The sequence below is a fragment of the Mustela nigripes genome, chromosome 1, assembly GCF_022355385.1.
Source record: "Mustela nigripes isolate SB6536 chromosome 1, MUSNIG.SB6536, whole genome shotgun sequence".
NCBI classification, from domain to species: Eukaryota; Metazoa; Chordata; class Mammalia; order Carnivora; family Mustelidae; genus Mustela; species Mustela nigripes.
Window position 1 is genome coordinate 26,581,485 of NC_081557.1, and position 14,846 is coordinate 26,596,330.

A 14,846-nucleotide genomic window follows, 5' to 3' on the forward strand; every position below is an offset into this window, starting at 1 on the left:
TTGGAAACAAGACACAACTGCTCACACTGCTGCTTTTCCACACCATGTGGAAATTTCCAACAACACAGTAAGGCAAGCAAGAGAAACGAGGCAGAAACCTCACAAGTGCAGCAACAAAGCTATTGTTATGGGCAACTTGAATTATTCTTTGAAAAGACAATCTAACAGATTTAACAGACCGAAGATTAGAAAATGAAAGAGTTAAACAAGGAGCTACGCACATTTTAGAAAGACAGACAATTCCAGCAAAAATCAATCAAGTCATAATGGAGGTTAACATAGTATTTATAACAGCAATCAAAATATCTACAAAATTTTTGGATATAAGAAGGAATGAACAAGCAAAAGAATATTTAAAAACTCTATTATAGGATATAAGAACGATTTGAATAAATTTCATATTTATTAATGAATCAGCACAGAGTATGTAAATAAGTCAACAAGTGCTTTCTACAAATGTAATTCTTTTTTTAAATTTAACTTAATTTTTTTTCAGTGATCCAAGATTCATTGTTTATGCACCACACCCAGTGCTCCATGCAGCACGTGCCCTCCTTAATACCCACCACTAGGCTCACCCATCCCCCCATCTCCTCCCCTCCAAAACCCTCAGCCTGTTTCTCAGAGTCCACAGTCCCCCATGGTTTGTCTCCCCCTCCAATTTCCCCCAACGCAAGTAATTCTAATCATAATCCTTGCATGATATTTGGGGGAGTCTGATGGCTTCTGCAATGTTTATGAATGATTAATAACTCTAAATACCCAAGGCAATTTTTAAAAATAAGAGCAGGCTTGGCAGGGGTGGGAAATAGATGGCTTTATCAGATATGAAGATATATTCCCAAACCACGGTATTTAAATAGTGTGACAGTGAACAGGAATAGACAAATGAAGTAATGAAATCAGAACACCGAGGCCAGGCACATGCTTACTGTAGGGATTTGGAATATTACAGAGGTGGATTTACAAAACAGTGGATAAATAACATATTAGTAAATAGCAGTACAAAAAGTTATTTCATTATATAAAGAATAAGAAAAATAAGTCTTTCCTTCAGACTCTATGAAAAGTCCTGATATCTTAAAAGATGTGTGATAGATAAGACTATAAAATTAATAGTAAAAAATATGGTAGAATATTCTTTTTACCTGGAGATAAGAAAATTTCCTAAAGAAGCTAGACCAAAAAAGCCAACACCTTAATAGGAAAACGATGATGGGCTTGATGACATCAAAATCAGACACTATTTGTTAATTGATAAAATTAATAGGTTATGGACAAGAAAGAGATATCTGGAGTGTTTATAACTGGTAAAGACTGATTTATAACTGGCACACACATAAGAAAATCTTGAGATTTGGTAACAAATAAACTGGAAACTCAGCCAAAATAGATCAAAGTTAGAAATTCACACACACACAAAAAAAACCAAAATGACTTTTTAGTAATATAATAGTCAATGTCATGAATAAATTGATTAAAACAAAACAAAACAAAACAACCCCAAAATATTACCTTACTCCTATCCATCTGCAAAATACTAGAAATTCAGACAATTTGAAAATCTGGTGAAAATCTAAGGGAATTTTGGAGGGACCTGTCAGTTTTATGTGAAATCAAGTATGCATATAAATAATTCCAAACCTGAGTAAAATACTCCTGAGAAACCCTTAAATATGGTTCAGAAGGTTACATGTCCAAGATTTCTAATAAGAGATTTATACAGGTGGAAAGAATTATTGTAGGCCTAAATATCCACCCAAGGGGACTACGGCACTTAAATTCAATGAACTATCATACTAAGTAGACAGAAGAAATTATCTAAATGTGGTAGACTTCATGGGTAGATCTCTTTCTATATCTAAAAAAAGTAAAGTGGGTAAGAGATAAAAATGAGTTATCACATAATATCATTGAAGTAATTTTGAAAAAAGAACATTTAAAGCAATATTTTATGTGTGTGTATGTGTGTGTGTGTGTATTTTTTTTTTCCCCAAATAAACATGTGGAAAAACTTCTGAAAGAAAGAGAGTCGGTGCTTTTGGAGTAGGTGGGTAATGGAATTAGTAATGAGAAATAATGAAGAAAAGATAAAAAGGGAATCATATGTATCTACAATGAAAGTTTGCTGTGAATCGAGACATTTGACGAAGTCTGTTCACCTGAGTTCTAATAGAAGATGAAGTGTACATTAAAAACACAGTAAAAAAAGACTTTCCAGAATCACTGCATTAGAAATATGCCTTAACCTTTTTGCTACCTGTAATAAAATGAAAAGTCACACTTTATCAGGAGACTTTTTTATAGGCTCATAGAGTCATTAGTTAATAGAATTTCGTCCTGGATTAAACCTTAGAGCTAAGCATTTTGTATTACAGATGAAGGATGTTTCATGACAAAATTTGACATATTTTTTGGAGATCAGTAGAGAGGTATATTTGCCGGTATGGCTACTTTTTCTCTCTCCCTAAGAAACAGATGCATTCAAAGTGCTTTTTCACAGAATTTGGCGGTACCTTAAAGAATATCCAATATATCCCAGCACTAAATGCTTCACTGTATTAAGCTTCGTATATGCTAAGGAAGCCAATAATACTGTAGCTGCTTCAAGATTTCTTCACAGGACTAGTCTAATATTAATGACTCTGATAATCAAAATTTATGTGTATTTTATGGAAGTGCTCTTGGGCATTGTTTATTCAATTATGCACTGTTCCTTATACAAATACACATGTGGTCAGCTATAATTAAGTTGATTAGCAAATAAGTTTCTCCACCTTGATGAGTAAGTAGAGATTCTCTCATCAAATGATGAAAACCATCCTTTCCTTTAATGTGGTTACTCGGAGGTTCAAAGTTTTCAGTTCAAATGTTAATAGCTTCTTTTATCCTCATTTTCTGGTATTAATACCCATGATCTACTTTCTTATATTTTTCAGCTCTTTCTTTTTTGTACGTTGTATAGCAGGTTCACCATACCTAAACCTTGTACTGTATATCAACAAGTCCTTTTTTTGGAACTCAGTGAGGAACTACTATATTGAAGAGTCAACTAATGTCTCAGTCAGAAAAGCGTTTACCCATAGTGATTTTATCAGCCTGTGACTAACCTCAAACACGATAATGAAGGCCAATCGAGCAGCAAGGATATGCCAGTATTGTAAGGTGAACTCATAGGGTTTGGAACTCCAAGGGGGACCTCTGTAGTCTCGGTACCTAAAATCCACAAGACAAAGATTTGAGGCATAGAGATTAAAGTGCGAAGGCCCCACATGTTTTTAATTTGCCAAAACCCCAAAGTGTCAGTTGAAATGGGCTCATCAGCGCGTAGAGAGAGGAGATGAGAGATGAAAGCAAGAAGAAAAGATAGCTATAATTTATAATGAAGTACCTGCAATAACCAGATTTTCCCATACCAAGCTCGCTCAGGTCAAAGAAGGATAGGCTATTGTTGACATATCCCTTTAAACAACTGGGAGAAAAGAAAAGCATCATGTAATTCAGAGTCTTAAGTTTCTAGTTCAATTTCTTCATTACACATGACAGGATTTGGTAAGTGCTGTTATTCCTTCCATTTTAATTATAAATTCCTAACGACTCAGCTCTCTGATTTTATCTCCTCACTTCCATTAATCTATAATTTTATCTCAATGAGACAGAATCTTGTCTGCCGTTTCCCCACACTTCATTTACCTCCCTTTATTAAGTGTTTACTATGTACTTGGCATTGTGTTAATTATTTCCCATGTGTTAAGACCCTAAAAATATAAGTTTTATAAATATATACGCATATCACCCTATCTGGCTAATTGTAATTAAGCAGCCAATTGATCAACATGTGTCTTTGTGATTTATTAACTTATTCAATACATATTTATTGAGAACCTATAATTTGTTAGAAAATTCCTAGACAGTTGGTATTTGACAAGTAACAAAACAGATTGAAATCCCTGTCCTGGTGGTGAAGTATTAAATTGTGGTCAGAATCAACTTTTATCATAACCTTAGAACATATATATTATTATCTTCATCATATAGATTAAAGAACTAAATTTTACAGAGACTAAATAACTTCCTCCTAAGACTGTATTTCTCAAAATTTTTGATCTTGATTAATCTTTACATTTTTAAAAATTACTGAGAATCTCAAGGAACTTTTTACAGAGGGCTATATGTATTGGTATTCAGCACATTAGAAATGAAAATAGAAATTTAGAAAATATTTATCTATTAATTCATTTAAAATAATTTATCACATACATTAAAAGTTGATATAAATAGCACATTTTTAATTTAATTTTTTATTTTTTATAAACATATATTTTTATCCCCAGGGGTACAGGTCTGTGAATCACCAGGTTTACACACTTCACAGCACTCACCAAAGCACATACCCTCCCCAATGTCCATAATCCCACCCCCTTCTCCCAAACCCCCTCCCCCCAGCAACCCTCAGTTTGTTTTGTGAGATTAAGAGTCACTTATGGTTTGTCTCCCTCCCAATCCCATCTTGTTTCGTTGATTCTTCTCCTACCCACTTAAGCCCCCATGTTGCATCACCACTTCCTCATATCAGGGAGATCGTATGATAGTTGTCTTTCTCTGCTTGACTTATTTCGCTAAGCATGATACGCTCTAGTTCCATCCATGTTGTCGCAAATGGCAAGATTTCATTTCTTTTGATGGCTGTATAGTATTCCATTGTGTATATATACCACATCTTCTTGATCCATTCATCTGTTGATGGACATCTAGGTTCTTTCCATAGTTTGGCTATTGTGGACATTGCCGCTATAAACATTCGGGTGCACGTGCCCCTTCGGATCACTACGTTTGTATCTTTAGGGTAAATACCCAATAGTGCAATTGCTGGGTCATAGGGCAGTTCTATTTTCAACATTTTGACGAACCTCCATGCTGTTTTCCAGAGTGGCTGCACCAGCTTGCATTCCCACCAACAGTGTAGGAGGGTTCCCCTTTCTCCGCATCCTCTCCAGCATCTGTCATTTCCTGACTTGTTGATTTTAGCCATTCTGACTGGTGTGAGGTGATATCTCATTGTGGTTTTGATTTGTATTTCCCTGATGCCGAGTGATATGGAGCACTTTTTCATGTGTCTGTTGGCCATCTGGATGTCTTCTTTGCAGAAATGTCTGTTCATGTCCTCTGCCCATTTCTTGATTGGATTATTTGTTCTTTGGGTGTTGAGTTTGCTAAGTTCTTTATAGATTCTGGACACTAGTCCTTTATCTGATATGTCGTTTGCAAATATCTTCTCCCATTCTGTCAGTTGTCTTTTGATTTTGTTAACTGTTTCCTTTGCTGTGCAAAAGCTTTTGATCTTGATGAAATCCCAGTAGTTCATTTTTGCCCTTGCTTCCCTTGCCTTTGACGTTGTTCCTAGGAAGATGTTGCTGCGGCTGAGGTCAAAGAGGTTGCTGCCTGTGTTCTCCTCAAGGATTTTGATGGATTCCTTTTGCACATTGAGGTCCTTCATCCATTTTGAGTCTATTTTTGTGTGTGGTGTAAGGAAATGGTCTAATTTCATTTTTCTGCATGTGGCTGTCCAGTTTTCCCAGCACCATTTATTGAAGAGGCTGTCTTTTTTCCATTGGACATTCTTTCCTGCTTTGTCGAAGATTAGTTGACCATAGAGTTGAGGGTCTATTTCTGAGCTCTCAATTCTGTTCCATTGATCTATGTGTCTGTTTTTGTGCCAGTACCATGCTGTCTTGATGATGACAGCTTTGTAATAGATAAATAGCACATTTTTAAAGAAAAATAGTTTGTATGTTCCAAAAGATGAAGTGAGGAGAATGACATCCTTTGATGTCTTCCTTAATAGAAGATAGCTAGATTCTCATATTTATTTCTGCATTAAATCTGGTTGCAGTATGTTGTTTTGATTGAAGAATAAGTAGATAATTACATAGATAAGTACTTTAAAAAAGGCATTTTAATAGAATTTCAAGTAATTATTGATTTAAAAAAACTTTTTAAAAAAATTTCTTTTCAGCATAACAGAATTCATTGTTTATGCACCACGCCCAGTGCTCCATGCAATTCGTGCCTCCATAATACCCACCACCTGGCTCCCCCAAACTCCTACCCCCTACCCCTTCAAAACTCTCAGATTGTTTTTCAGAGTCCATAGTCCATAGTCTCTCATGGTTCATCTCCCCTTCCAGTTTCTCTCAACTCCCTTCTCCTCTCCATCTCCCTATGTCCTCCATGTTATGCTCCACAAATATGGGAAACCATATGATAATTGACTCTCTCTGCTTGACTTATTTCACTTAGCATACTCTCTTCCAGTCCCATCCATGTTGATAAAAAAAGTTGGGTATTCATCCTTTCTGATGGAGGCATAATACTCCATAGTGTATATGGACCACATCTTCCTTATCCATTCATCCGTTGAAGGCATCTTGGTTCTCTCCACAGTTTGGTGACCGTGGCCATTGCTGCTATAAACATTGGGGTACAGATGGCCCTTCTTTTTACTACATCTGTATCTTTGGGGTAAATACCCAGTAGTGCAATTGCAGGGTTATAGGGAAGCTCTATTTTTAATTTCTTAGGGAATCTCCACACTGTTCTCCAAAGTGGCTGCACCAACTTGCATTCCCACCAACAGTGTCAGAGGGTCCTCTTTCTCCACATCTTCTCCAACACACGTTGTTTCCTGTCTTGCTGATTATTGATATTTTTCATTGACATTACATCAAAGTTCTACCCGTGGTCATTTCTTAAAGTTTAATTGCAATGTGGAGCCTTAAAGTATTAATAAACTTTTCATATGGATTTTACATTAAAATCCACAGGTCTATCTTGTATTTCAAATTCATATTTTATCCATGCATGATATTGTGACATTAAATATGGGTCACTTGGGAAATAGTTTCCTAAATTATGCAGATCTTCCAAATGTTGTTATATTTCTACAATGGACTATGAAAATCATAATGGACTATGAAAATCACCACTGATTTTTATCAGGAAAAAAATCTGTAAGTACTGGGAATCTTTCAAGTTCAGTGGTAGATTAAATTATCCAAAATTCTGATTTTCACTTCAAAACTTGAACTTTCTTAATGGCAACAAATACTGTCAATTATTTCCCCTAAAATGACAAGCTAGTTTTGTCCATTTTTAGAAGAGTGCCTCCTAAATACCCAAGTCTGAATAATAATAGTATATATGGAGATCATTATTTCATGTTAAAAAATTTTGTTTAGTTTGCAAATCCAACAATCATGCAAGTGTTTTTCTCTGAGATGACCATCCCCATACTTAAACATGTAGCAGAAGACCTTTGTCACACTTTGCATTTTATCAAATGGAATACTGAAAAGATATTTATTCAAGGGTGGAGATCTGATAAAATTAACAATCGTTATTGCTTCATCAAGGGCATCCTGAATTTTATTACTGGCACTTTTTAAATGGTTGTTCTACAATGGTGAGGAACACAACCATTGTTAGTACTTTTTGGTACCACTGCCTTCAGTTACATGAAGCCACGGGATCATTTTAACCACTATCACTTTTTTTTTTTTTAACCATCTGTACAAATGTCTATTTGGCAAAACAAACAAATAATATCTTAGTATTATTAAGAAAATAATCTGAAAGAGACCTGTCCTATGCTGAGAATCACTCCCCAGGATAAACAGCTGTTAAAACCTGGATTCAAATGTGCATCTATCTCATTCTAACCCCTGAATGCTAAAGTGCAGCACCACACTGGTTTCACTCCCCTCCCCATCCACCTCAGACCCCATGATTTATCATCCCAATTGCTCTCCTGCCAATACCCTCCTCTTCACTGCCATTTTGTCCTTTTGCTATTTTGTTTGGGAAATTTATGATCTGAATGAATCTACTCCAGTTTAGCTACTAAGGATAACGGGAAAAAATTAAATAACAGGATTTAAATTTAATTTTAAATTATTTAAATTATTTAAATTTAAATTTAAATAACAGGGCCCTATGAATGTGTGGTTCCAACCTCCTCCAAGCCCTCCACATATCTTCTTGAAGTCATTCTACATCTGGTCACTGGGTATGGAGAAGGCACGGGTGCAATCTCCATTAAAGGCAGGACTTGAAAAGTAAACAGAGATAACCGACCAGTATCATTTCCACCTGCCACTAGGTGGAAGCAAAGACAGTAGCAAATAATGCTTCTAAGGAAGAGGGCTGCCCAAACCTGCCTACATATTATAAACCCTTGAAATCTGCTTCTAGACTATTTTGAATTAAGAAAAAAGGGACCTTTTTTGGTTTTTCACTGTTAGTACTAAAACCAATTGACTTATATGGTCTTTTATAGTTTATAAAATGTTACTTTAGACACCATTTCTTTTTTAAAAAGTTAGTTAATTAATTAATTAATTTATCAGAGAGAGTGAGAGAGAGAGAGTGAGAGAGAAAGCACAACCAGGGGGAGCAGCAAGCAAAGGGAGAAGCAGGCTCCCTGATGAGCAAGGAGCCTGGCGTGAGACTTAATTCCAGGACTCCAAGATCATGACTTCAGCCAAAGGCAGATGCTTATCTGACTGAGCCACCCAGGCGTCCCTAGACACCGTTTCTTTATTATAGGTCCAGACTGATGATGTGTCTTTCAGTAAAAGGCAAAGATAAAATTTGAACCTAGGGTGTTTCATTTTAAGTTAAATTCTTTTGACAAGACTCCAAAATGTATTTTATGCCCTTATTACTTCTCTTTGAAAAGAAGATATTTATGATCAGAAAGGCATTTATTTTAGTGTTCTGAGAAAAACATCAGTTCATCAGTGGAGCAAGTTTCATCTTAAGCCACAGCTCAGACTCTTGCGGCACATGCATTGCATCTAAATAAGACGCATGCCCAAAGCTGCTCCTGAGGCAGGAAGGCAAGTGGCTTCTCCCATCACTCCTTCCACACCTAAGGCTAATCTCCAGCTGAAACTCTGATTTCTGTTCCCCAAGTCTAGTGCTCTCTTGCACTCTTTCTTAATATTTGCTTTGAAGAAGGAAAGATGTGAAAAATCCATTTCCCCTTAAACAGTGCTTGTAAACTGGGTGATTTTGTCCCCCAGGCGATATTTTGCAATGTCTGAGGACAATTTTAGGTTGTCACAATCTGGGGAATAGGGAGGTTGCTAGTTGTATCTACTGGGTAGGAGGCCAAGGATGCTACTAAATATCCTACAATGCATAGAATAGCCCCTACCTTTCCCCCAGAATAGAATGATCTCATCTAAAACGTCCCTAGCACAGAGGTCAAGAAATGCTGTTCTACTGAGGGTTTTGGAGGGAAGAGGGTTGGGTGGGCCTGGTGGTGGGAATTAAGGAGGGCACGCATTGCATGGAGCATTGGGTGTGGTGCATAAACAATGAATTTTGGAACACTGACGATAAAATAAAATAACATTTTAAAAAATAAAATAAAATAAATAATTTGAAAATAAAACAAAATGCTGTTCTAAAGTATGGACTCAAATTTTATTAACAAAAGACAAAAGTCCAGGGCAGCATTTCTGCACCTTAAAATCCCTAGTTAAAAATCCCTTTTGAAGAAAGGGGCTCCTGGGTGGCTCAGTCCATTAAGGGTCTGCCTTCAGCTCAGGTCATGATCTCAGGGTCCTGGGATCAAGTCTCACATCGGGCTCCCTGCTCAATGGGGAGTCTGCTCCCTCTGCCTCCTGGCTTGTGCTCTCTGTCACTATCTCTCTCTCTCTCAAATAAGTAAAATTTTTAACAAAAAGAAAGAAAACTCTCCTGTCATGTAGCTGACATTTCCTTCATATTTTGTATTTCCTTGCAAACTAGCTTTATTCCCTGAAGCAATTTGATTAACCAGTGTGGTCCCAACTAAATAGTCAGAAGATTGCATTGGACAATTTCTAACATCTGTTCCAGTTCTGAATTTTACTTCTAAATACATTATAATGTTTTTAACATTTGGATACCAGTGATGCATTTACACGTATAACAGAGAGACACTTTAAAGTTATTTGCATAAGAAAACACTGTCACCCTTTTTATCCCGCTTGATTTCATTCAATATGCATATTGTAAGTACAATGATCAAAAACACTGCCCTTAATGGTTACAGAACAGAACTTCCCAATGAGTTCCCATTTCAATCACAAACATAAAACATATCAGAAAAAAGTATGAATTTCAACCTTACTTTTCACCATACTCAAAACGACTTGCACAGGGGCCATATTTGTATTCATAGACAAAACGTGGGATGTAATCAGATGTAATAGCGATTACAAATGCATTGGTGATCACGGCCAGTATACCAATTCCTTCGAGAATGCCATACCAGATTCCTAGGGGGAAAAAGAGTAGAGATAGGGAATGAAATGGAAAAAAAAAAAAATGAAAACCCTTTCATGACTCTTCTTTGGAAAGAGTGTTTTTACTTCTACTGGGGCCATGGCTTTGTCCATTATTTACTTTCTTAGTATAATATCTCACTACAGATCCAACATCTACTGAATACTTTTCCACTGAGGGAAAGTTGACCCCATCTAGAGAGATCTGAAAATGAAAATATCATCAGGAATTGTTTCAAGGACCTTTTAAAGTAAAAATATAAAAACGTGTCAAGATCTGGAGATCACTAGCAGACTTTTCCAATTTGGTATACATATGTACAAAAAAGCTTTTGAAATTATATACAGTATCCACATACTATTGGTTCTAGTCAAAACTGATGTTTCAAATAGGATTAAACTTAGCTTTAAATATATGGATATTAAAAAAAAAAAAAAAGTCCTGGAAAGAGATATTCACAAGTGCTAAAGCTGAAGGGATAGCATGGCAACTTCCTCTCTGCCAACCCCTTTCTTCGTCTTTCAAAATCTTTACTATGTTTCATTATATTGAGTCGTAATGAACAAAATAAAAATACAGAAGACATAAGATATAAAATGTCATGAAACAAATCAGAATTCATAAAAATATTCGAATTCATCAAAATTTAACACTTATTTTTATAAAAGTAACAATATTTGGTGAAAAGAAAGCAATCACCAGGGAGAAAATATTTGCTTCACAAAAAATGGACAAAGTGTTATGATATAAAATGTACAAAATGTCCTAAATTTTAAGAAGGCAAGAGAAAAATGGGCAAAGAATACAAATGAGTAATTTGCTACGAAAATGCAAATAATTGATAAATATATTAAAATTTTTTCAGTTACTAGTATTTGGAAAAAGGTCCTCCAAAAAATAAGATTATTAAAAAAAATCTACCAGACTATAGAAGATTTGAAAGTCTTAGACCATCCACTGCTGCTTAGGGATTGTGGAAACCAGTGAACAGAAACCAACATGGTTGTTTGATGTATGACTTGTTAGAATATTTGTGGTGATTAATCTGATATCTTTTAAAATTAAAATATCAGTACATTTTAATCTAGCAGGCCTTCTTTTTGGGATCTATACCTGTACACACACATTTATGGATATGTGATACATAATACATATAATATCGAAGTCTGTGTCTATATTTATACCTATATTTGTCTATTGCTAGATTTATGTATGCTTATTCCTGCTTACAGCGGGAAAGCTAATTAAATGACCTAATCTTGAGGAGATTATCTTGAGGAAATAATCTAAGTATGTAAGAAGATGTGTGTTCACCTCAGTGTTGCTTCTTATAGAAAAAAACTGGGGCTATGTAAGCATCTCTAGTTAAGGGAATGATTTTTTTTTAGAAATGTCATAAAACGTGCCACAGAAATTTGTGGAGGAACTATAAAGAAGGAGGCAGAGCTATGTTTATTAACATGGAAAAACATATATGAGATCGTTTTTAGTGATAAGTTAATGAAATAGCATGTTTAATGTAAAATACTCTCAACTAAGTTAGTGTTCCTTCCATGATTTTGTTAATCAAAACTGCTCTGTTTTGTTATAGTTGGAAGGGAGTCCCAAGAATGGAAACCCATACAGGGCTGAGATCAAGGCTCTTGGCCTCAGCAATGCAAAAGCCATGTGATTTCTGCCTCTTACCTATGTCAGTTGCTCGAGCCGGCAGAGGCCTCCGCCACTGGGTAACAAATTTGTATGCGTCCAGCCTGATCTCAATGATATTGTTCAACAACGCCAAAAGAGGGGCCAGAGGAAAAGCCGCAACAAAGATGGTGGTAAAACCAAACTGCAAAACTGTAAAGGGAGAGTGTTGTAAAATTTGTAACATAAACCGTATCGTTTCTTGAATGCTTTCTTGGTGCCCTCTGAGGGGCTTCCCATAAATCATCTTTAGTCCTTTCAATATCCCTACAAGGTAGATATGCTCATAATATTTTGCTGTTCAGATAATTATAGCTCATATGTGTGAAGTCAGCTTGCCAAAGTGTGCATAGCAAACAATGTGAAAACCTGCATTTAAACTTTGATCTCAAAGGATTGAAAGTTTCTGTGCTTTCCATCACTCTACCAGGCGGCTTGAAGGAAGAGCGAATAAAAAAGTCAAAGAGGTGGCCTTGAAGAAAACCTCTATGGGACCCAAGACACCTAATCTTGTCCTTTCTTTTTATGGAGGAGACGACTTTAAAGGCCAGAGAAAGAGCAAATGTGAAGACAACACACAAAGATTTTAACAGTTGGAGTGAGAATCGGGCTTCTCAAAGAAGCTAAACTCACACCATGTCTGTGCAAAGGTTTATTGCAAGAAATAATCATCACTTTATGTGAGCAGGGTGGTGTATTTTTGATATAGGAATGGGTTCTGATTTATTTTGTTCCTTTAAAAAGATCTGCACTAAAGGTAGATGTTCTACTATGAGAATACCCTCCATTCTGGTCAAATGGGACAGTTGACAAAGGACAGAATTTGTGAGCCTTTCAAGGACATTGTTTTAATATCTTCTCTAGTTATGTTGAGAAAAAGGTACAGAGGTATTTTAGAATGCTTGGGGTTAGAAAGGAGAGAGATGGTTTTCTCTCTTGAACCAAAGCCTATGTGAAGGAAAAAAACAAAACTGTACTAAAAAGGCCAAATAGCTGCGCAGAAGTTTCTCTCCTTACCCATTTCTAAATACTCATCCATCAGCCCATGAATATTCATGGGCTGCAGGTTCCAATCATTTTCCCACTGAGGAATCGATGCATCTTGTATTCCCCGCTTGATTTTATGTCGTGACCACCAGTTCTGGATCAACCTACATCACAGAGAAGACAAGAGGCTTTTGAACTCTTAAAAGCATATGGTAAAAAAAAAAAAAAAAAAAAAAAAGCATATGGTGAGCAATTTATAGTGTAATAAGAAAAGAGAGAAGAGAGATAAGCACTACCTTGGGAGTACACTAGGCATTTCTGGGAACTGGGGGTATTTGCATGGTCTCAACTTCCAAGTTTAGGAGGCAGGAATAGGCTTCAACCTTCTTCGACCTTGCACACATCTACCTTTGTATCTGGGAATTAATTCCCCCCCATACTTACGTGCTTCCTGATACTTAATAGACAAACACCCATTTGTAGGATTCCTTCCCTCTACCCCCTCAACCTCTATATGCACTTAAACTTCTATGTTGCCTGTTATGATTACATCTGAGCCCTTCATTACTCATAACCCCAAATCTTCTGGATTGTGCTCTCTGAACATGAGTAAAATCATGTTCCATACCAAATAACTGAGCCCTAGATAGGGTTTCAAGAGATATAGGTTCTAGTCTCCACCCTATAATGCACTAGCTGTGTGACTTTTACTAAGTCTATTTACCTCTGTGGTTCATGAAGATGAAGGCTTTGAGTATTAACAATTACATTTTGCTACTATAGTGAACAATAATTTATGGCAATGGATCTGTGCCTGGTCCATTTAAAAGACTTGGAATGGAATTAACAACACTATTTCCCTAGCTTAGGGGCAGTCTTGAAATTATGTGACCTTGAAATATCCCATCGTGGGGACTTCTGGGCAATTATTTATTTTAAGAGTTAGATGAACATTACCTCCAGAATGAAGTGAATTCCAAAATGAATCCCAACTCTCAATATTAATTAATCATGGACCTAGAACTCAGTGGGTATTGGAAGACCAACCAGAGACCAAAATGTCAGGTAGTCAGTTCCTCACGTAGGTCCCATGGAGGTTGCTTCTGGGGTCTCATGGAGATGCAAAAGGGGCTGGGTGCTGAGATTGAGGCAGGCCTGCTTGGTTTAATTTTATTTACTTCAGCCTGCTTAAGATTTTACTTTAAAAAAGAGAACTGAGTTATAAATGTTTCAAAATTATTGCTTTATTGACTGGTCCACCCCTGTTGGATTCAGAAAAACACCAACAGGATGTCCCTTACCATGGTACGTTAGGGATCTGATATACACAATCCAGGCTGACCACATGGGCAAGGTCATGCTGAAAATGTGTTATCCAAGGTGCATGCTATGTACAGAGGCACATAGGCAACTGCAACAACAAGAATCATTCTCAATAGTATAATGACGACTACCCCATCTTGATGGTGCTTATGAAGCTATTTCATTCACAGCACATCAGATCCGGTGGTGGGCACTTCCTACCTAACCTCCTCAGCTATTTTCAAGTGATGTTTCCAAATCCTGTGTCTCAAACAGATAAGCCATGGATAGGAAGGGATACAAACAATGAACTGGGCTCCCTAATCCCTATGCTCTCTTCATTTACAAGAGATATTTATTTTTTCTGTTTTGAATACTGTATAAAAATCTCTTTAAAAAAGTGTTTTGTCATTTATTGATGAGGTTTAAAGATCACTGGGAATTTCTTGTAATCTCCTCCTTTATTTTATAAATAAGAAAAATAATCTCACAGATAGGTCAAGGAAATTACAAGCATCTTCATTTGGCAAGAGGCA

General features: G+C 36.4%; 1 protein-coding gene across 2 annotated transcripts in view; it reads right to left on the reverse strand.

Annotated features, from left to right (window-relative positions):
* ANO3 (anoctamin 3) overlaps window positions 1–14,846 on the reverse strand; it is a 412,105-nt gene that overhangs the window by 4,238 nt on the left and 393,021 nt on the right. For both annotated transcript variants that reach the window (XM_059406869.1, XM_059406879.1), the window contains 5 exons: window positions 13,039–13,172; window positions 12,022–12,174; window positions 10,181–10,328; window positions 3,392–3,472; window positions 3,111–3,216 (listed from right to left, as the gene is read on the reverse strand). In XM_059406869.1, the coding sequence (XP_059262852.1) occupies window positions 3,111–3,216; window positions 3,392–3,472; window positions 10,181–10,328; window positions 12,022–12,174; window positions 13,039–13,172 (622 nt within the window). The remainder of the gene's footprint in view (window positions 1–3,110; window positions 3,217–3,391; window positions 3,473–10,180; window positions 10,329–12,021; window positions 12,175–13,038; window positions 13,173–14,846) is intronic.